The sequence below is a fragment of the Poecilia latipinna genome, unplaced genomic scaffold (genome assembly GCF_001443285.1).
Source record: "Poecilia latipinna isolate Pla-1442-1.1 unplaced genomic scaffold, P_latipinna-1.0 Scaffold2780, whole genome shotgun sequence".
In the NCBI taxonomy this organism is placed as follows: Eukaryota; Metazoa; Chordata; class Actinopteri; order Cyprinodontiformes; family Poeciliidae; genus Poecilia; species Poecilia latipinna.
This window is the reverse complement of record NW_015115396.1, coordinates 28200-50805: the sequence shown is the minus strand read 5'-3', so window position 1 is coordinate 50805 and position 22606 is coordinate 28200. Positions and strand designations below refer to the sequence as shown.

The 22606-nt window shown below is 46.1% G+C and overlaps 2 protein-coding genes across 3 annotated transcripts in view; one reads left to right on the top strand and one right to left on the bottom strand.

The window, feature by feature from the left end:
• The window catches only part of LOC106939130 (phenylalanine--tRNA ligase, mitochondrial), a 22878-nt gene extending 8783 nt beyond the window's left edge, over window positions 1–14095 (bottom strand). The window contains exons 1-2 of one of the 2 annotated variants that reach the window (XM_015021439.1): window positions 14009–14095; window positions 10251–10383 (exon numbers count right to left, since the gene is read on the bottom strand). Coding sequence is in view for 1 of the 2 variants with exons in the window: in XM_015021438.1 (XP_014876924.1) it covers window positions 2470–2655 (186 nt within the window). In the remaining variant the exon portion in view is untranslated. Of the gene's footprint in view, window positions 1–2469; window positions 2656–10250; window positions 10384–14008 lie in introns of those variants that run through there. The other variant, XM_015021438.1, reaches the window with a different exon arrangement.
• A 132-nt stretch (window positions 14096–14227) lies between these two features.
• LOC106939131 (LYR motif-containing protein 4B) lies at window positions 14228–22273 on the top strand. The gene is made up of 3 exons (XM_015021440.1): window positions 14228–14373; window positions 20272–20392; window positions 22048–22273. The coding sequence occupies exons 1-3, from the start codon at window positions 14288–14290 to the stop codon at window positions 22201–22203; spliced, it is 363 nt and encodes a 120-aa protein (XP_014876926.1). The 5' UTR covers window positions 14228–14287; the 3' UTR covers window positions 22204–22273.
• The last annotated feature ends 333 nt before the right edge of the window (window positions 22274–22606 follow it).

The following is a 22606-nucleotide window of genomic DNA, read 5'->3' as shown; positions in this document are numbered from 1 at the left end:
CATCCATCCATCCATCATTCATCCATCCATCATTCATCCATCCATCCATCATCCATCCATCCATCCATCCATCCATCATTCATCCATCCATCATTCATCCATCCATCCATCATCCATCCATCCATCCATCCATCCATCATTCATCCATCATCCATACATCCATCCATCCATCCATCCTCTACTCTCTGTGAACTAATAAAAACTTTCCACTTCCTGCTGCAGGTTGATGGTTTTATATCCATCTCCATGTCATCCTGTTTATCTTCTGAACTTCTTGGCTGCTAAAGGTTTCTAAACTTTAGGATCCTGCTGGACTAAAATCCGACTGATCGCTGCTTCCAGTTTATAACGGAGCAGAAATCAGCGTCACCTGAAACGGTTTGTTCTCGGCTAACAGCCGCTCTTCCTCCTGCCACTGTTTGCTGATCAATCAGCCTGGATCCGGTCAACACATTTATCATTTGCAGTCAGCAGCGGGGAGGAAGGTGTAACAATAAATCGGCAGCTCCTCAGCGGAGGTCAGGCGAGGCGGGAGCCGCAGGTGAGCGTTTACGATTACACTAATGGATGAAGATCCAACAGCAAAGGTCGCAGCGCGCCGCCATCAGTTACCCACTGCTGCCCTTTCACAGGCAAATATTTGCACCGTTGTCCCGCAGCCAACAGGCTGCAGCGCTGCAGAGGCTCTGCAGCAAAACGCAGTGATGCTGCTGAACCGGACCGACTAGCGCCGAGGAGTCAGGGGTCAGAGGTCACGGAGAAGTCAAGGGGAGTTCATCGGCTGCAGGTGAAACTAAACCATCAAACCGAGGCTGGGAAAAAACTCACTGACTGAGCTGGAGGTGATTTTCCAGAGCAGGACGGAGAACCAGGCAGCTGAAAAAACGGATAAACTTTTAAAGATAAAACGTGAATAAGTCGAGTTTCTGCCACCACAGCGTGATGTCATCAACATGGCTGGCACAAACAGTAAGTAGAGGGTTGGCAGAGGTCGTCCCCCCTGGGAGGCTCAGAGTGAGAAACGTTTCAGTTTGGTTCCTCTGGTAAGGCAGAGCCACCGATCAACGGTCAGAACTCAGTACGTTTCCGTCTCTCCTTCAGCGCGTTGGCCCAAAAGTCATCAAGCAAATATAGAAATGGTTTTTGCAAGATTGACGAAGTTATTTTGAGTTTTTCCATCAAACTTTTAATCTTTTCCAAAGTGATAAATCAAAACCTGAATAAAAACATTGATGGAAACGGTTCATCTGGATTCCTTTCAGAGAAAATTAAATCATTTTTCCTGCATCTTTTCTCACCTCGGTGTTTACCAGGCTGAAATTTTCACTTCCTGCAGATTCATTTCTGCTGACATGTTTCAGAAAAATTATTTTTTTATTATTGGGTCCATATTGTTCTGCTTCACGTGGATTTTATGAACTGAACCCGATTCTTCACGATTCTCCTCGTAGCATGAGATCCTGGGCTCCATATGTCCGATCCTCCGGCGCCAAACAACAACATGCATATGCCCACCCACACACACACACACACACACACGCACGCACGCACGCACGCACGCACGCACGCACGCACGCACGCACGCACGCACACACACACACACACACACACACACACACACACACAGAGTGCAACATGGGGGTTTGGAGAAATGAAACTTGGATCTTTGGAGTTTTTCCTCCATAGAGACGATTATTCAACATTAAAACTACATTACAGTAAATCTGTTACAGCATTAGAGAGGTCAGAGGTCACACAGGCCTGCTGGTGACTAGAAGACAACCGTTAACGTGGATCACTGAGACCTGATGGAGCTCAGATTATTTAATATTAAATGTTATTTTAATAATATTAAATGCAGCTAACTCAGGTTGAATGTTTCTGTTTCTATGGTTACGATTAAAAACGAGGGGAGAAGCGGTTGGGGATGTCACTTGTGCGTCAGATTTACGGTCGTACCACAAACACACAAACACAAAGGTTCCAGATGAAAAAAACTGATGGAGTTGAAATGTCTAACATGTTAAAATCTATGTGATTAATCAAATTAGTGATTTATTAAACTGGACTGAGGGAAAATGTCTCTTTGGACGTGAAGGTTGGAGTTCCTAGTTCTAGAAAATCTGAAAGTTTTCGACTTTCTGGAGTTTAGTTTCCATAAATCCATCATCAGAAGAGCCGAGTGGAAGGAGGCTGCTCTAAATATGTGGATTTATTCAACATTTAGCAAATAAAGGTGTTTTAACTGAGCCGTTTCTCTGCTAGGCCGCTCTGAACCAAATAAACCCAAAGTTTCTCTTGTTCAGCTGAATTTTACGCCGTTCCAGCGATTTCTGCAGATCTGGTCGTGCTGAGCCGCTTTGTAATTCCCAGCTGATGTCTGGTTGTTTCCACCAATTACAGCTGCCACCGGGTCTGGTTGGCGGTTCTGACGGGGAGCGGAGCGGGAACAGCAGAAACATGACTCACGGGTTGTGAAGGTTGTTGAGAAAATCCCTTGTTTGGCTGCCAAAGGCTTGTTCTGACTAAGCGCCGCGGCGACGGCCAGCAGCGCCGCGTACCGCTGCCAGATTGCTGAAGGACGGGCGGCACGACCCGGCCAGAACCCGGCCAGAACCCAGCAAACACCCCAGCCCCATCACCATGGTGACGCATCTGAAGAAACGCATCGGAGAGGCATAAAAGACGCGGCGCTGCAGGAACGCTCAGGGATTCATCCGGACAGAAAACAGTGACGCGCAGACAGCAGGAAGTGATAAATCACTGACTGCAGAGGAGGAAGAGGAGCGAGGAAGAGGAGCGAGGAAGAAGAACGAGGAAGAGGAGCGAGGAAGAAGAACGAGGAAGAGGAGCGAGGAAGAGTCCTGAGACACACAGGAAGTGCGAGGACACGATGCACAGCGCTGCTGTCCTGCTTCTATTCTCAGCATCAGACTGGGCTGCTGGTACCAAAGACATGTTGAGTCGTGTGTTGGCTGCTGGAGAGCGAGAGAGAGCGAGACGTCCAGCAGACAACAGGAAGGCAGAACTCGTTTGATCTAGAATATTGGCGGCATTAAGAAAATCTCTGAGCTTTTGTAACTTTCTACAAACTGCTGCTGATAACAACCATGCTAACTATGCTAACTGTGGCACAGTGACCACTTCCTGTGGCACAGTGACACTTCCTGTGGCACAGTGACCACTTCCTGTGGCACAGTGACCACTTCCTGTGGCCGGTTACACAACGTCCGACACCTGCCGCTGCGTCTCGGCGCGACGAAGCCGGATGGTGACGGATTGAAAACAGATCAGCTCCTCTTCATATCTACTGACCTCATCGCCTGATGAAACTCCACCAGGAGATTCTGACTCTAAAATGAGTTTATTAGTGTTGACTTATAATTTGCAGATTATAAATGAACCAAATATGAAACGTTTTCCAGAAACGGTGACAAAAAGAAACGGATTCTGATCAGGTTGTCCAGATTATAGCAGATATTTATATTCAATGAAAGATTTATTTTATCATCTACTAAATGAAAACAAGTCATTCAAAGCGTTAACGACGACAGAGCAACAAACTGACTTAACCTGTTATTAAATACTCTGCACAAAGACGCCATGTTTAGTGACATCATCAGCAGGTTGACCTCTGACCCTGAATGGATGGAAACCAACATGGATGCCTGATCCGAGTGGTTCTGGGTCAAAGATCAGGAGGAGATGATCTGAGGAGCTGCTGAAGCTAAAACACAGCAGGAGTCGATCCAATTCATCCTCCATCATTTATCCCAGCTGCTCTTCATCTCCTCCTCTTCCTCTTAATGAAGTCATATCTGCGGATGTTCTGCTCAGAGAAGCAGGCGGTTCTTTGACAAGCAGCATTAGATCAAACCTGCAGCTGCAGTAACATAATAAAGAAAGAGATTTCTATGGATATAAAGAGAGGAGGAGGAGGAGGACGAGGAGGAAGAAGAGGAAGAGAAGGAGGAGGGGCTGACATGATGAAGAACGAGGCAGATTTTATGGTCGGTGTAGAAGGTGCCGAGGCAGCAGCTCCATCTCATCCACCTGACTGAGCAACAACTGGTTTTCCTGGGATCCCACCAGTTCAGCCCGGCTCTACAGGAAACGGTTTCTACACACAGGGACGCGTCGCCATGGCAACAAGGTTTCACTACATCTACAAAAATACGAGGAAAGTTTAGGGATGACATGATATATGGACCGATATCGATAACCGATCTGAGTATTGCTGATAATTCATTTCTACATCATAAAACAAACTCAGCGCTGAAACCTCTAAACTACCCACAATGCTTTGTGACGACAGAGGAGTCACCAGAACCTACTGAACTCGTTTAGCACCTGATGGTCCGATAGACCCGGTTCTACTGGAACCAAACCAGTTTATTTCAGGGTGGAACATTTCTACAGCTTATTGGTCCCTGATGCCGTCATCTGGTTTTAGTACCAACTGACCTGGACAATAAATCAATAACTACAGATATTGTGACAGACGTGATCAATATCAATAGATGATACATAGAATAATTAATATATAGAACATTCGTTATAACTCTGATCCAGAACCACACAGCATTCTGGGAGATGTAGGCAGAGAAAAGACTTTAGCTGCTCAGCCTCTTAAGCTAGCTCGGTAGCATCAGCGAACTCACTCTCTGCGGTTGCCTAGCAACAGCCTGCTGCGTAACATGCGCAGCAGCAGTTTCATGTTTCTCCTCTGACTCAAAACTGATTCAAAATAATAAAACTGTGTGGAGCGAAAGGTAACAGGAAATGCCCCGTCACCAGTTTGGTTGTTTTTCAGATATTTAAAGCAAAAAATTAACCAATAATTATTGATAATATTTGATTTAAAAAAAAGTTCTATAGCAATAAGCCATATTATCCACCCATAGTACCACAATGTGAAGCTTAGATACATCCTGAACCATCAGGTTCTGCTCAGTTCAAACCATCATAATCTAAAATAATAAACCATAAATCTGCTTATTTTTTTCTACATTTCCTCATGTAACAAACTGGTTTTATTGGCTGAGCCAGCTGTGATGTCACTTCCTCCTCCTCCATCATCCGTCCTGCCTGGTTTCTGTGTGAAGCAGATTTTCTTCCTCATCCTTCATTATTCTTTGGCAGCAGCTCGGTCAGTTTGGACGCGTCAGGACTTTGTGACAGCAGCGATGGGTCCGGCCCATCGATCGCTGCAGGCCGCCGCCCTGAGGGACGCCGCCGCCCCGTCCCAATCAATCACCCCTCCGGCCGGGTTTTTCCTGCGCTGCTGACAGAAACCTGAAGCCAACTGGTGTTGATGTGGCGCTGCTGGAAACGCTGATCCCACCAGAAACAGAAAAACCTGAGCTGGTGTTCTCCACAGAGAGCAGGAGTCCCCGTTAACTCGACGCAGATGGAGAAGTTTCTAATTCCACAATCAGAAAAATGACTTTAAACATAAAGTCAGTTTATCACATGAATATTAATGGATGAATCAGAATCTGATCCCACAGAACCAAACTGATGAGGCTGCAGCTGCCGGTCAGCGCGCTGCACCGAGACGATGTTAGCTGTTAGCCACAGCTACATGAGGCAGAGTGCTAGCTAGCTTGGATGTTAGCATGCTGTACGAGCAGCCGTCTGCATCTTTGATTTGAGCTGAGAGCTCAGTGAGACTGATGTGAATCTGTGTGAACGGAGAATAAAGTTATTTATTTCAAACTGAGTAAAAAACATCACAACCAGCTAATCTGAACTCTGCAACAGGCAGACATGAACAGAATGCCAGGATTTAGGAAAACACAAGAAATAAATACCTGGATATTTAATAAAGCCTACTAATATGCTGAGTCATCATCAATCATTTTAGGTCATATTTCTTTTATTTTTCTTTTAAATGTGAACATTATTACATATCTGACCTCTGGCCCTGCGTACCGGGTCAGAGGTCAGCCTGGTGCCTGACGGTAGCATCAGAGGCTAACAGAAGCTAACAGAAGCTAACCTCTCTTTGTCTGATGGCGTCTCACTTCCTACTGCAGCTACTATTAATAGCTCCAGCTGATCTGCTGCTGGAGGAGCTGCAGAAGGTGAGGAAGCCACCTGAACACCTGCTAACCTCAACGCCGCAGGCGAGAACCCGCTGCAGCGCTAACACGCTCAGGAGAGGCTGAACACAGGCTGGAAGTTAAAATCTGAGGCACACGGAGACGAGCAGAACATTGTTGGCTGATTTAGCCGCTCGGCTCTTCAGGGATGTGAGAGAAACAGACGTCCGGTTCCCCCTGCTGGGCCGACAGCCATCCTCTGGGGGGCGCTGCAGCCCGGGAGCCACTGCTCATGATGAAGGAACACCGACAGAGACGGAGGGTTTACAGCAAAACAAGAGGCGCTGCAGAGCCAACCGCTGGCCGGAGAGTCAGCATGTTGGTCTGAGGGATCCAGAGGATCCAGGATCTGTTCTATCGGTCATGATGCAGGTGAGGGGTGGATGTAGAAACTGTTGCTCTTTATTCAGCAGAACTAGCCAGGTCCAAGAAGCTCAATCACACTTCGCTTGACAGAGGTCAGCACAGACCGCAGGACGACCGGCGGACATGTCCAAACACAGATCAGTTTTTACGCCTGAGCGTCGACAGCATCAGCGTTAAGGACCCACAGCAGCCAGACTGTCGCCCTCCATGCAGCACCAACAGGTGAGACCGGACCACCTGATAAGAAATGTAGAGAATGGGTTTAAATCTCCACTGACGGTGCATGCTGGGTCACAGGATATGAACACAGCGAAGAGTACGAAGAGCCTCAACCATCTGCTGCTCCATCCATCACCAACAGGCCCGTCCCACTGGTCCCTGAACGCATCTTCAACCCGCTGTTGTGCGTTTTCACACAGATTAAAGAGGCTCCACAGAGTGAACTGTTGCTCCACTGGGCCTCTGCAGAACAGCTGGTTTTTCTGAGCCAACGGTCAGCAGCTGCAGAAAGAGGCCATCATCTGGAGGATGAAACGGCAGCCTGCTGAGGAAACTACTGGATCAAAGCACCTCCACCTCACCAAGCATCAGCCTCTCTGGCGTTTAGAGCCTCGCCTCTTGGTGCAGTCAGACTGAACGCTGCAGTAGTGAGGAGCTGAAACGTCTTTGGACGGTTAAATTAAAGCAGTAAGTAAATAAAGAAGTGCGCTCAGATCTGGCCGCTACGCCCTCTATTGGCGTCTCATCCTCGGTTCCCCAAACTGATGGAAACGGACGTCAATAAATCGCTCTGAACTGAACCAGTTCAGGAACTAAAGTTCTTTTGGTGGAAATGCTGTGAGAAAATTTAACTCCTCCTGAGGCAGAAACTTCCCCCAACCAAGAGGAGAAAGTTCAGCTTCTCTGGTTGGGATTTTAACTTTTCATGTTTGACTGAAAACAGGTTGATGTGAAAGTTATTTAACTTTTATTTATTTCATCACCTTCCATCTTTATTTAACCAAACTCATCAGAACCTCTCAGGTGAGCTAGAGTAAACGAGTTCCTCCAATCAGAACTCATCCAGCTCTGCTGCCAGGCAGAAAGAGAGACAGAACCCGACCCGACCCGATTCTCTGTTGGTTTCGTAGATCTGGGTCCAGAACCGGTCCAGAACCGTCTGACCGGACCGTTGGGCTGAACGGCAGTGAGGATGGAGAGTTCTGGGTTTTTATTCCCACCAGTGGATCCGTTCCTGCAGACCGACCCGTTATTACAGAACCACAGGAGGCTCATTAAAACCCACCAACTGTGATTCAGCTCAGCTTAATTCAATCCTCATGAATGTGACGTTTGGACTCTATAAACGATTCGAAACATGAAAATCTGACTGCAGCTAAACGCATTATAACACTGTAAAACATAGTTTAAATATTCATATGATTTTACTGACCTGATGGAATATTCTGATGGTCTGAATTTGGGTTTTTAATCTCTGAGTAAGAACCTTCAGAACCATCAGAAATAAAGGCTTAAAATGTTTGAAACATTTATTTTTTCAACAATAATCTATATTTTAGTTGATCTGTTAAAATCTGGACCTTCATTCTGATGAACTGAGACTCTTTGGGATCTCTGGGTTCCACCAGAACCGGTCCAGGAGCTTCGTTCTCCTGTCATGGCGGAGAACCGACACATCTCAGATGAAAGAGGAAGCGGGTCGACCCGGAGGTTCGGTCTGACTGGCGGGCGGTTCTGACAGGAGGGATGACCGGCCTTCATCTGGAAATCTGTTCAACATCTGACAAATAAATACAGAAAATCTACCAGAGCCAAAACCTTAAAAAATATAAAATAATCCTGTTCAATGCTGAACAAACCAAGGAAACAATGAAACCATGAAGATTCGATTCAAACGTTCGACGATTAGAACCACGAAAAGATTTACTGTAAGTCTAACGTCAGAATATTACAAGGAAACAAGAAAAGATACGAGAGCTGTAGTCAATGCTAACCACTTACCGCTAGCTGCTCACTGCTAGCTGCTCAGCACTCACTGCTAACAGCTAACCGCTCGGTGCTAACCGCTCACTGCTAGCTGCTCACTGCTAAATGCTAACCGCTTGGTGCCAACCGCTCACTGCCAGCTGCTCACTGCTAAACGCTAACCGCTCGGTGCTAACCGCTCACTGCTAGCTGCTCAGTGCTAACAGCTAACCGCTCATTGCTAGCTGCTCAGTGCTAAATGCTCACTGCTAGCTGCTCAGCACTCACTGCTAACAGCTAACCGCTCGGCGCTAACCGCTCACTGCTAGCTGAAAACCCTTCAGCAGACTGACACCAGGAAGGCCCTCAGGGGCCCGACACTCTGCTGCCTCTAATTGGCGCCTCCAGGTTTGATTTTCACATTTTTTACCGATCACAAGACGACACTTTCAGACTCCACTGAGGGGTCAAAGGTCACAGAAAAGCAGATTTAAAGTGAAAGAGGCTGAAAATGCTGAATGGATGCAGCTAAATGTTGCATGAGTTTTTCCTTCTCCTGATTTCACCGAGTTCTGAGACGATGGGAGTGTGTTTCACAGGTTATATAACGTGTGTGTGTGTGTGTGTGTGTAGGGGTGTGTGTGTGTGTGACGTGGGCTCAGCAGGTTCAGGAAGGCTTTCCTACAACAGATGGAGGACACCAGCACACAGAGACGCAGCGCCAGGAAAACCCAAGAGCTCTCTGCAGAAAACAGATTTAACTACGCCGCCAGAACCAGAACCAGAACCACAGGATGACAGAAGCAGGACCAGAACCACAGAACCAGAGAACCAGAACCAGAGAACCAGAACCAGAGAACCAGAACCGCCTGCTGCCCAGAAACTCAACATGTTTCTGAGGATCCAGAACTCTGGTTAAATCCGGGTCTGGTCAGGAGGTGATGGACGGAAACAGGAAACAAAAGGAAGGAGACGGTTGGCGACCCATCGATAAAAAAATCTGTTATGGCCGATAATTGATATTTACCGATATCACATATATTTCCTTTCACCAAAACTCCATAATCCTGCTCTGCATCCAAACAAACAGCTACAACATGGAAACAAATATCAGTCCAGATTTACTGATCGGACGTCAACACCGATTTATCGTGAATCCCGACAAACGGAATCCAGAAACAGGAAGGAAGAGATGCGGTTGGGAAAAGGAAACAGGAAATAAGAAGAAAAGAGATGAGAAAGAAAAGAAAAAGAGAGGAAGAGCAGCAGGATGAGCTGCGACCGTCTGAACGTCCAGCAGACGCTCCGTCACAAACACAGATACACTGTAAAACAATAAACACTTATTTATCTAGTTTACACTGAAAATATCAGAGTTCAGTTGAATCAAGACAAATTAACGTTTCAACAAGATATAGGAGTTTGTTTAAGTCAATCATTCTTGAATATTAGAAGGAAAGTCTGATATTTTAACTTAGAACCTGGGAAATTATTTAGTTTTTTGCATTTTTTCTCCAGAGCAGCTTCTGGAGTCAGAGGACGTGGAAAAGGTCAGAGTTCAAAGCTGAGGTCACCATGGGGGTCAAGGCCTCCGTTTCCATGGCGTCGGCCTGACATTAAACACAGCGACGGCGGCGCGTTGGGAATCGTTCAGTTAAACAGTTTAGCGATTCATCCTGAGTCAGACGGCGCCGGTCGCTGCGTTCCCAGCCGGACTGACATTCAGGAGGCCTGCAGCCCCTTCACGGCGCAGACTGAACATCAGTTTTATTTAACACGACTGTAAATGTCAGAGTGTTTACCGGCTGGTTTTACCTCTCCACAGAGGAGGCCGGTCGATCCTCAGCGATCCGGCTCGGGTCGTGGCGCTGACGCGTCCCAGACGGGTTCTTCCGCTGTCTGAACACGGGAGGAAGCGATCGATGGCCGGGACGCTGGGGTCCTTGATCTGCCAGGTGGAAAGGAGACGGAAAACTCAATCTGCAGCTCACGGCTCAGCGAGACGGAAACGAGCAGCCGGAGAATCAAAGCAGCTCATCAGGGCTGAGAGGAAGCTGCTCCGACCATCAGGCTTCATTACATCCAATCAGCTCACAGCGTTCAGCAGCAGAGCGCCGCGGCGCCAAGCCGCAGCGCTACACAGGCCCAAAACTTTACCTTAGGATGAGGCTCACACTGGCTTAGGTTAGCTGCAAAGCTAGCTGCACTAAGCCTGAAGCACTAAGAATAAAAAGTAGTTCTGCTAACGCTAAAGCAGAAGCTAACATTAGAACACTACAACAAGGTAGTTAGCAGAAGCAAATGCTAAAGCGCTACAGGTAGGTTAATCCTAATTTTAAAGCAATAAAACACAATATTTAATTTAAGCTAATGCCTAAGTGCTACAACATATGATTTAGCAAGAGCTAATGCTAAATCGCTAAATTCAACCATGTTGATAGCCACCTTGTGTCAATAACGTGCTAGCGCAGTAAAACAGGCTTCACAATAAAAGCATGAAAGTAAACTTCTACTTGAATCTTTAACATCAACACAGTCAAACTTTATTCAACGGAAGTAAATTAGAATTTATTAGAAGAATATTATCTACGGGAAGCTAAGTGCACTAAACGTTTTCAAAGTTATCAAAACCACTAAACTCCGTTAGCTCTGCTGTTAGCGCCTTAGCGGAAGTGTGCCCACCACTCGCAGTTATAAATAACCTGAAGTGAATTTGCCCCAGGCAGGTATGGAGCCGCTAAAGCCCGGATCTTCCCGTTCCGACACCGCAGCGTTCCCGTTCCCAAGCCTCCATCCGGCCGTCACTCAGCTAATGCGGCCTGTTCTCCCAGAGTCTCTGATGGAGTAAACTATTTATATTTAATATAAATCACTGGCTTTGAGGAGGTTGGAGCGGAGTTATTACCGGGTGATTCCCGGTAATGTGGCTGATGTTGTTGCGTGTTACTGGGCAGAACGGCGCCGTTTCTCCTCAGAGTCTGGTGCAGCGCTGAAGCCGTGACAGGAAGTGATCAGAGCCGACCTGGGACTGGGAAATGAGACGTCACGGAAGATGAGAGGCGCTGCGGCCCGGTGTGACAGAAGCTGCTCCTGATCTGCAAGATTCAGAGGAAGAGTCGGTCCGGGCGGCTGGGACTGAAGGAAATCCTCCGTTATTGATCTGAGCAGAGCCGTCCGTCACTCAGCTCCGCTCTCTAACATCCAGCGCATGGCTGACAGACACGGAGGAGCCGGAAACAAACATTTCCAACTATTTATTTATTAAACTGGGTGTTTTTCTCAACGTAAAGGAACAGCAGGAAGTATTCTGTGTCTCTATTTGTAGAAATATTTAGTGATGTTTGGACTTCCACAGCTCTGCCTTTATTTCTATTAGAAACCCAAAAGTTGGACTTTATCTTATAAAATCGGTCTCTATTATGATTAATAATACACGATAATTAATAATCCATCTCCCTCCTCTGCCACGTGGGGCGCCACAGGGTTCACTTCTCGGTACCATCCGTTTTCCTCTACCTGCTGCAACTTGGAGCGATTATAACTCAGCATCACCTGTACTTACATCACGATGCAGGTGATCAACTCTCTTTAAAATCAGGTAATATGGCAGAGCACAGTCTATTCTGTGCAACTTGCCTCCTAAAGACGTACAAAAATTCACCCGTTTCCGTGAATTTAGCTAAGATATTCTAAAAAAATTAGCATTTTTCTAGATATACTTAACATGTTATTAGCTGGCGTTTGAAAAGCAGCCAATCCTGAAGCAGCATTTATTTTCCTTGATGTTGATTGGCTGAACCCCAAACAGGTAGATAAAGAAGACAAACAGTAGCTCCAGCTCCACTGTGCATATTCATATTTAGGTATATGTAGTGAATGAAAAGGAATCTTTAGAAAAGGGCTTAAGTATGTATGGACTGTAACAACATTCAACATTTCCTCTAAAACAGAGGTTTAACTAACATTGTTGACTTTGACTGATTGGACTCAACAGGTTCTGACTTCCTCCAGAACCCGCCATGTCTGCCGGCTGAGACCCGTTTCATTCCTGCTTCTGTTTAAACTCAGATTAAACTTTTTAATTTGAGAATTAAGTTCTGCAGAATTCAGGATTTATGGTCCTGAAAGCTTAGTTCATCCCATTTCTAAAATACAGCCAAAAGATACTTTTAAAATAAGAGTCACAAACTTTACTTCCTTCAAAATGTTTCAGATTTCTTTGGCCTCCATATCTTCAAAACTTATTTAAAAAATAGGACAAAATTAAAATCAAAACTCAAAGATAAAATAATAATAAATGGATAAAAAAACGACCAGAAAATGTCACAAAAATGTGACAAACATCTAAAAGTCATTTAGATCTATGAACTGTGTTAGCATAACACAACTTGTGTATTTGTTGGGTTTTAGCAAACACACCGGTCTAAAAATGGACCGGGTCGCATCAGATGAACGTTCAGCGCCGACACAGAACCAACACGGGCGACACACACAGCCGGAACCGTGACCTTTACTCTCACAGACAGACGGATATCAGGAGTCAGGATGTGACCTTTTACACATCCAGGCTAAAGATCAAACCACACACACACACACACACACACACACACACACACACACATAGGTCATGGGGTTTAACACTACAGCAAGTAGACTCAGAGAGAGTAACCTGGTTTAAACCCATTAGAACATTTAGACCTCATCATCAGGAACCCATCAGCATCAGCATTTTAAAAATTTTCCTGACCTCTGACCCCAAATCCAAGAGGAGTTTAAAGGGAGGCTTCATGGACACAGAGAGGAGGAGGAAGTTTAGATCATCTCATCCCCTACTCCAACATCTCTCAAAAGCAGCAAAAACAAATGAGGTGGATTAGCATAGCTAGCTAGCGGCTGATGGAGACATCCAGGACGTGTTGCTGTGAAATATCATCTCTGCTGCTTGGATATTGAGCCGTTAGCATGTCAGGGCTGTCATGAGGCTGTTATACAGCAACAGTCTTCAGTCAGAGGCCTCTTTTGATGTGTTGCAAGACAGACTGCTACAGGAGAGCCTTTCTGCACACAGCATCATAGGCCACATCATCTCTTTAAATATTCTTACAATGACGTTTAGTTTTTCCTTTGGGATAAATCAAATATTGTTTAATTGATAAAATCAGATTAATAAAGTGAAGCTTTATTTCCGTTTTGGGAACATGTAGCTTTGTTACTATTTTTAACAGTTCTGGTTCTGTTGAGTTCAGTTTAAGAACGGTCACAGCAGAACCTACTAGCTGTATATTTAAAGGTTGAAGGAGGTTTAAATAGCTTTGTGTCTGCGTAACCATGAGGGTTAGATTCATTTAAAGCAACTGCAGCTCAACCAGTTATCTCTGCAGCAGGGTTGCTCACATGTTGACCCAAAACAAAGACGTTTTATGTGTACAATAAAGCTGTGAAAAAGCCGAACCACCACCAGTTAGTGAGGTGTAGTGAAGAATTTAACCCTCGTGGTGTAGCTCATTCATTAAAGCCTCATGTTTCTCTACTTAAAAACATATTTAGAGGTTAAAGAAGCAAAGCTAACTCACCTTCAATCACTCTCCTGAGTTGGGCTGTTTAGTTGGCGGAGGTGCGCCTGTACGGCTTAAAGGCAATAAATATTATTTTCCGTCTCAAACGTATATTTATTATATTATTTATCTTTACATTTTTAAACAAAGATTTTTTTTAATAAAATAAATAATAAATCTGTCATTAACATACAATTTGAAATAGTTGTTTCTGTTCAGGCACAATTTGGTTACCTAGAAATCAGGGTCCTGGAACTCAAACGGAAAGAGGGACGGAGCCGCATATCGTGTAGCATCATGGCTGCTTCCACTCGGTCTCAGGTGATTTCTCTGTACAAGATGATGCTGAAGGAGAGCAGCAGGTTCCCCTCCTACAACTACAGGTGAGTCCGGGGCTGTCGGCGGTGTGAGGGGTCCTTCCGGCCGGTTTAAACCGTCTGTCAGCGCCTAAACACGCAGCTAGCCGCTGTGTTTACATGAAGCAGGGTCAGTGTTTATGAAACACTGGATGTCTTGGAGGAGACCTAAAGGTTCAGTTTCCAGGCTAACATGAGCTCTGACAGTTTAAACCACAGAAACATTAATGTGAGCATATATTAATGCGCACAACATCAGCTTTAAAACACGTTTTAAATCTGATGGCGCTCAGGTCATGATGGGTCAACTGGTGCTTTAAATAGTTTACATCTCATACTGTCTATTAAATCTAACGTTATTGTTGATGGAATTAGAGATATGGATCAAATCCTCCAGTCAAAGTAACTCCAAACTCCAAATCAACATTATTTTTCGCAGATTAACTGTCTATTGGCCTTTGAATGTGCTATCTTTATGTTCCTGTTCAAATTGGAATTTATTTGTGTAAATTTTTAAAACTATGCCATTTTTGTGTGAAAGCAGTCTTAGTGCTGCCCTCTTTGGGACGAACAGTGGGTACTGCAGTTGAATTTTCCTATTGGTTCCAGCGGTAAAGACTTAACGTCTGCATCACAGCTCTGGGTTCAGATATAAAACCATAAAAGTCTCCAATGCTACAGAAAAAATGTTGCTAGATTTGCCGCTAGTTGGTTTTTATTTATTGAAGAAGAAAAAATTCTACAGGGTCTGAAAAGTTGAATATTGTGACAAAATCGCAAAGCTTAACATGCTTCAATCAGCCTCCCATTTGGCCACGCCCCTCTGTGTATCTTGGCTCCGCCCACTTTTGGTAAACTTTTCCGAACTTTGTCAGGAGGCAAGGTTAGCCTCATGAGAAGTTTAGTTACATTTAAAAATCTGGATATTTCAAACTGGATCAGGCATAGAAGAGATTCTGGTTTACACGGAGCCTCCAGTGTCTGGAGGCTCCGACACCAGGACGTTTTGAAACCAGGAATCAAAGTGAAACTTTTCTGTAACACCTGCTGGAGGTGTGAAGTACTCTGGATAACAACAAAACCAATGGCGGATAGCATCCTGCTACTTGACCTGTTCAGTTTATCTGGCTTGTGTTACATGAGCGCTAGGTTACTGCTTATTATGAGATGAAGCTAAGGGTCAAAAGCACATGTGTGTTCAGTGACGTGCTAAAATCACAGCACCATCTAGAGGCCTGACATGACAACTACAGCTGACTCCAGGTGTTTAGGCATTCTGTCAAAATTTGAAACTTTTCCCCAATTAAAATATGAAAATATCATCAGTTTCCAGGCAGTGATCTCCTGTAAACATAGCTTTAGCTTCATTGTATAAATGCTGTGAAATGATCGATAGAGATCAGAGGTTTGCTGTAAAACAGGTTCAGTTCTGACTGAATGGACATGGTGGAGAGGTATGAGTCAGGAGGTTCTGAGTTCTGGAACAACCCGACCTATGGATCCATTCATCTGGAGCAGAATCGGCCAGTCAGCAGATCTGGGATTTACTTCAGCATCATCATAACCGTAAAAACTAGAAATATCGTTCAGTCATGATGAATGAGATAAAACTGAATCCTCCCACTGAGGGACAAGAAAGCATAATTTTATTCTATCAACCATAAAAGGACGTCTTCCTGTTGGTCTGTACGTCTTTATGCGGTTTCGAAGCTTCTGCAACTTGGTGCATTATCGCCACCTAGTGGCAGCAACACGTCACAACCGCATCCCAGCAAAACAGGCAGATTTAAAGGAGACATATTATGAAAAATCCAGTTTTTTAGCCCTTAAATAAATGTTTTTCTGTACTTTGAGTGTCTCCTTGTTTTGCGTATATATCTTTATATTCTTTCTGTGAATTTTTTTTTAGTCTGTTCATTTTTCTTTATTCGCTGTAACATTGATCTTGTGTATTATGTCACTGCATTTGCTGTGGAACTGCTAAACAAGGTCATGACTTCTAGTTTTATGAATCCGCCATTTTTTTCCCTTAATAATTTTGCAGTCAAAGTTCAGTTGCAAGTAACCAAGTCAAAATGTTGTGTATCGACACACAGGATCCCTACGTCGCATCAGAGCCTCTTCGAAGTGTCTGGTTAAATGTTATTTTTTCAGGAATGTTTCCACATCAGAGAGGAAAGTCAGTTTTTGGAGCACTTAAAAAAATATGAATCGTATTAAGCTCAAGCTATAAAATTTCTATTTTAATGACGTCTCTTGTCTCTGTGTCAGGCTCTTCTAATAGAAATGTTAACAACGAACCGCTGCCTGTGAACATTTCCATCCTCTCTGAGTTGTGACTCCTCTTTGACACACAAAGTGCCGTTATGTCCTGGTGGGAAGCGGAGCAGCGCAGCGTGTGGGAGTGATTTGCTCCTGCTCTGAGCCGTACCTGTGAGCTTCCAGGTTGTTGTGGAGTGACCTGAATATGCCAGACGTTGCTGCCGGCGCTGTTCTGTTGATGCTGCACTAACAGCCAGGCAGCCGCTCGCTGCTCTTCCTGGGATAAAACTCTGCCTGAGTTTGGAAGGCTTTGTCAACCAGAGAAAACACGGAAACGAACAGAAGTCAGATGAAACATTCATGATCTTCCTCAGGAAAGTTAAACAGTGAGGTGATGAGGAGCAGAGCGCTGAGCGGAGAGCAGAACCTCAGCAGTTTGGATCAGGGAGGACAGTCAGGCACACAGAATATAGTTAAAACTGTTTTGTTTCCAGAAAGAGCTTTGAGATCTGTGGTGTTTTCTGCAAAGTCAGGCAGACCTGAAACCAAAGTACGGACTCATGATAAAAGTGAACAACATTCCCTAGTTTTACAGGTGGACAGTGATCGATCTGTTACATCTGAAGTTGTCTAGATCGAACCAGTTTTTTTTTCCTAACCTCTGTATTTAGATCATGGCTGATCTACTACCTCAGATCAAATATGGGACTTGAAGACTTTAGTCTTCAGCTGCTTCTCCATTATCAAGTCTCTGTTGGTTAATGTCAGGTTTGGGTCTAGACAAGGCGATTGAACTTTATGAAAAGAAGAACCTAAATGAGCAATGAAATTCACACCAAACCACTGTGACGTAGTTCCAGTGTGTGAAACAGACCGCCGGTCCTTGGATCTTCGCTGCTGCTCGTTCTTAAGAGACGTGCCTCTGAAATCATCTTCTGACAGAAGACGTTGACCAAGGTTACAGTCTTCCTCCTCGAGCAGCTCTCTGATGGCAGACGAGATGTCCGCTGGTCCACTGCGGTGGTCGAGATGCTTGCAGTCTAAAGTGACGTGCCAATGAACGAACACATTCAGGCGTCAGTCAGATTGCTTGAGCGAAATGCTCAGATTTTCCCAGCTTGCACTGCCACTGCAGTGATTTCCTAAAAACTTGGAGGAACTGATCTGCTAATGGAGATGAATCTGGAGCAGTTAAAGCCATTCAGGTGGAGAAGTGGCTTTACGTGGGGTTAGCTTTCTAGCAGATCATCAGTCATTGAGCTTTAAAAAGCCTGACTTGCCAGACATCTGTGTGGTAACCACATAGACGTCTGGGCAAACAGGGTTGAACTCGAACACCGAACACATCGTCAAACAAGAGCAGCGACAGACGTGACTCAGGTTCTGTCCCCCAATCAAAGGACGGTGTTGAGTAACGCCAGTAGCTCCGCCCTAGCCGAACCAATGGAGCTACGGCTGAACTGGGTTCAGGAACGATGTGTTCCTGGTCACTGTAACGTACCGTATCTCTAAGTGGAAAAGATGAATTATTTCAATCAAGAGCAACCTGCCTGTCAGGTGTCCTGACGGTTCTCCTGTTTTCCTCCTTACCTCTTTACTTCCCTGCTTAAAAATATCCTCCCCCCGCAGCATCCTCCACGCAGCGTGGGCGCGCTAAGAACTGTCAACTTATCAGCGAGATGACAAAGACTTGTGATGAATAAGTGATTGTGAAATCCAGTTTCAGTGCCTCCTCGCCTCCTCTCCTCGTCTCCTCTTCCCTTCCCGTCTCTTCGTCTGAAGATCAGAGAGGAGAATTCCCTCTGAAGTTCCCGTGACGGGATGACTCACTCTCTCACAAACACGCCGTTCAGTCATTCACTGTCTGGAGTCTCTCGCTGTCGGGTTTTCCTCAATGAGCTGACAGGTACAGAAGCTGCTGCTTATTAATAAATACAGATACAACAGTAACGATCAGTTCTTTCTCTGATCCGTCCTTCGTCTCTTTCTGGTTTCCTTCCCTTCAGGCAGACTAATCTGGATCTCTCCAGTCTGTCTTTGGACTCCAAGCATCAGAAACATTTTAGTTTCTGCAGAAACAAGATGTTCTGACAGCAGCAATGAAAAAGTGAACTTAAAGTCCATCCATCCATTAATCTGTCCATCTGTGTCAGTACATCCGTCAGCCCATCCATTCGTTCATCAACCAGTCTGTCCATCACTCACTACGTCCGTCAATCTGAGTTTCCTCTGCTGGGACGAGAAGACGTTCCTGTTCTGTCCATCAGCCAGTTCTGATGTCCACTGGTCAGACTGGTCCATCCTCTGTCCATCCTCCCATTAGTGTCATCCATCAACTAGTTCGTCCATCTATTGGTCCATCAGCCCGTCCCTCCGTCTTTCTGTCCCTCCGTCTTTCCGTCCCTCCGTCTTTCCGTCTTTCCCCTCCGTCTTTCCAGGAATGGTTACCTCATGGTTCTGCTAGTTTATGTTTTATGTAAGACCAACTTTATAGCTCTGATGAAGCCAAACAGACCATTAGTCTCTGCCAGAGGTCAACTTGGAGGTTGTCTGTAAAGCCGACTGGTTGGACCTTTTTACAGGATCTAAAGGTCCTGAGAGGAGCAGGATGAGGTGAAGCTCAATCGGGTCCGGTTTGAATCGGGTCCGGTTTGAATCGAACCCGGTGTGAATCGGATCAGTTGAATCGGACCCGGTGTGAATCGGATCAGAGTTGAATCGGACCCGGTGTGAATCGGATCAGAGTTGAATCGGACCCGGTGTGAATCGGATCAGAGTTGACCCGCCCGTCCCTCTCTGCCGCCCAGCCGGCTCTCCAGAGCTTCAGCTCAACTCCCATCAGTTCTGGTCAGAGGAGCTCAGCGGCGCCACCACAGGCTGCTGGGTTGTTCTGGTTCCTGACCCGTCTTCTGTCTGCCCAACAGAACCGGACCGTATCGTTACCCTGATCGGTCTGACTGCTGGTTTGATCATTCAGGAAAATCAGTTGACCTTCATAGCTACACCTGAAACTGTTTCATGTTTGTTTGGTCAGACGATCGTGACGCAGCAAAGGATTGTGGGATATTAAACTGAAGAGAAGCTCCGTCAGTGAAAGGTTAAAGATGTCCGCCGTTTTTCCTTTTTTCACCTCATTTTCTTTATTTTTCATTTTTTCCCATCGTATTTTCTCCCCAGTTTGATGCTTTTAATGACCTCCAGGTTTTCAGCACCTGGCCTGCTGCTCTCTGATTGGCTGGTTACTGCGTCTCGCTGCGTTGCCGTCTGAAACCGCGGTGTCACTGCCTGAGCCTTCGTCCTCCTCTTCCTCAGGTCCTCGGGTGTATTGTGCTCATAAAGCAGGAAGCGGCTCCCGCTGCGACGCTCGCTCATCAGCAGCATCTCTTTGTGCTGCTGCAGGTTTCTTTATATGCGAGGAGCAGAAAAACAAATAAATAAGCGGTTGTTGTTTTTTATTGCGCCGCCCTGAGGTTTGTTTGGCTCTAATTTATCTTCCTGTTGGTTTAGTGTGGAGCTGTTTCCACCTCTGGTCGGCTGTTTGCTCCTGAACTCCTCCCAGGGTTTAGCAGCTCCTGCTTCCCTCCCTCTCCGCTGGTTGGCCTGCCTTTCCTTATTATAAATGAAACCACAGCGTGTGTGTGTGTGTGTGTGTGTGTGTTGCAGGACGTATGCACTGCGGCGTGTTCGTGATGCCTTCAGGGCCAACAGGGAAGTGGAAGATCCGAAAGCAGTGGAGAGGCTGATGGATGAGGGAGAGCAGATGCTGGCGCTGATTCAGAGACAGGTGTGACACCAAACACACACACACACACACGCACTCTCTCTCTCTCTCACTCCAACAGGCAGGTTGAGGTGGTGTTCCTGGTTCTGGACGGTTCTGGTCGGGTTTCAGAGGCAGAGGGGCCCGTGAATACAGATGAACACCTGCGCTCTGACTGACCACCTGTCGGCTCATTACTGCAAGCTAATCGCCCGCCAGCGCTCACTTTGTTCCCATAACGACCGCAGCCTCTCGGCCAATCCCAGAGGAGGACGGGGATAACACTTCCAGCCGGGTTTATGAAACGTTTGGCTTTATGGAAGCGGTTTGGGGTCGATGGAAGCGGTTTGGGGTCGATGGAGGCGGTTTGGGGTCGATGGCAGCGGTTTGGGGTCGATGGAAGCATTGTGGGGTTTATGCAAAGTGTTTGGGTTTTAACTGTAGAAAGGTTAGAAGCTCGGTTTACTCCTGCCGTCTAGACCAATCCCATGAATGTTTTGACATTTACCTCTTCGTCCCGTTTTGTCTGTACTCAACATTAACTATCACATTTACATACTGACATTTCACTGCTGGACCCGGTCATCATGGTAACGGTACCGCTGTAAACCAGTCAGGGAGGGGGGATAACGAGGAGTGGGACCCAAACCAAAACATCAGAAACGGGCAAACCCAGTTTGTTCTGATTTACTGGTTGTACTGGGCGAGCTGGAGAAATGCCTGATTGGTGTGTGTGTGTGTTTATGGTGGCGTTTGCTGAATGTTGATAATATTGTCAGTATTTTCCATCCGCCTGTTGGTGGCGGCAGGTTGAGCAGCTCCCATATTCATGAGGTTTCCTCCAGCAGACAGAGTCCAGCTGGTCGATGTTTTATTTGTCACCGCAGATAAATGATCCGAATGCAGCAGCCTCACGGAACCAGTAAACACACTCACTGGTTCTACTGGGACAACACTGGGCCCGTCACTCTGAGTCCGTCCATCACTCTGGGCCCGTCACACTGGGCCCATCACTCTGGGTCCATCACTCTGGGTCCATCACTCTGGGTCCATCACACTGGGCCCATCACACTGGGCCCGTCACACTGGGCCCGTCACTCTGGGCCCGTCACACTGGGCCCGTCACTCTGGGTCCGTCACTCTGGGCCCGTCACTCTGGGCCCGTCACACTGGGCCCATCACTCTGGGTCCGTCACTCTGGGCCCGTCACACTGGGCCCGTCACTCTGGGCCCGTCACTCTGGGCCCATCACTCTGGGCCCGTCACTCTGGGCCCGTCACTCTGGGCCCGTCACACTGGGCCCGTCACTCTGGGCCCGTCACTCTGGGCCCATCACTCTGGGCCCGTCACTCTGGGCCCGTCACTCTGGGTCCATCACACTGGGCCCATCACTCTGGGCCCGTCACACAGTTTAAGGGTCCTTCAATAAATCAACCAGTGAAACATTAACATGAATCCAACATGCAACAAACTGATAGAAAAATTAAAAACGAATTCCAGTCAGAAACTGACAGATTGAGTTGCTGGCAGGGAATTATGGGTAATAAAACCATGAAGAGAAGAGGCATGTTGTTGTACTGAATGGCAGCGGGTTTAGTGCAGTAGTGACTCTTTACTCCTGGAGACTCGGTTCCTGACGCTCCGTGTTTACCTCCTGCTTCTCGCCCACGCTGATTCAGACGTTTCGCCGGAGGAAAGCGCTCGCCGCTACAACGCATCAAATACTACAGGCTGCTGCAGAAATCCATACTGTGGCGCTTCAGGTTTCCTCCGCTGAGTCCAGATCCAGGCGGCGCGTTGAGGCAGAGCAGCAGGACACAGAGGAGGAAATATAGATCTAAACATCCAACATAAACCCATGAAAGGAGAATAAAATATCAGCTGCCTGTTTAGGTTCAATCTCTAGAGTCTGTTTTCATTTGTAAATGAACAAAAAGACTAAAGATCAAGTTTGACGCTGACAGTTTTATAGTTGTTGAGTTTTGCTAACCACAGTGGTTTTGATCAGAAGACATTGATTTAAAACTATTGTAGAACAGTGATGCATTCTGGGTAGATTATAGTGAGGAGAGGAAACAGATCTGCTGTTTAACCAGCCTTCACCCCTTTCAAAATAAGTGCATGGATATTCTGAACAGTCGATAACCAAAACTTCAACACAGATGTTTAATTTATTCAGCTGAAAGTTTACAAAACAGTTAAGTGAATTAGCACTTTCAGATTAAAGCTAACTGCGCT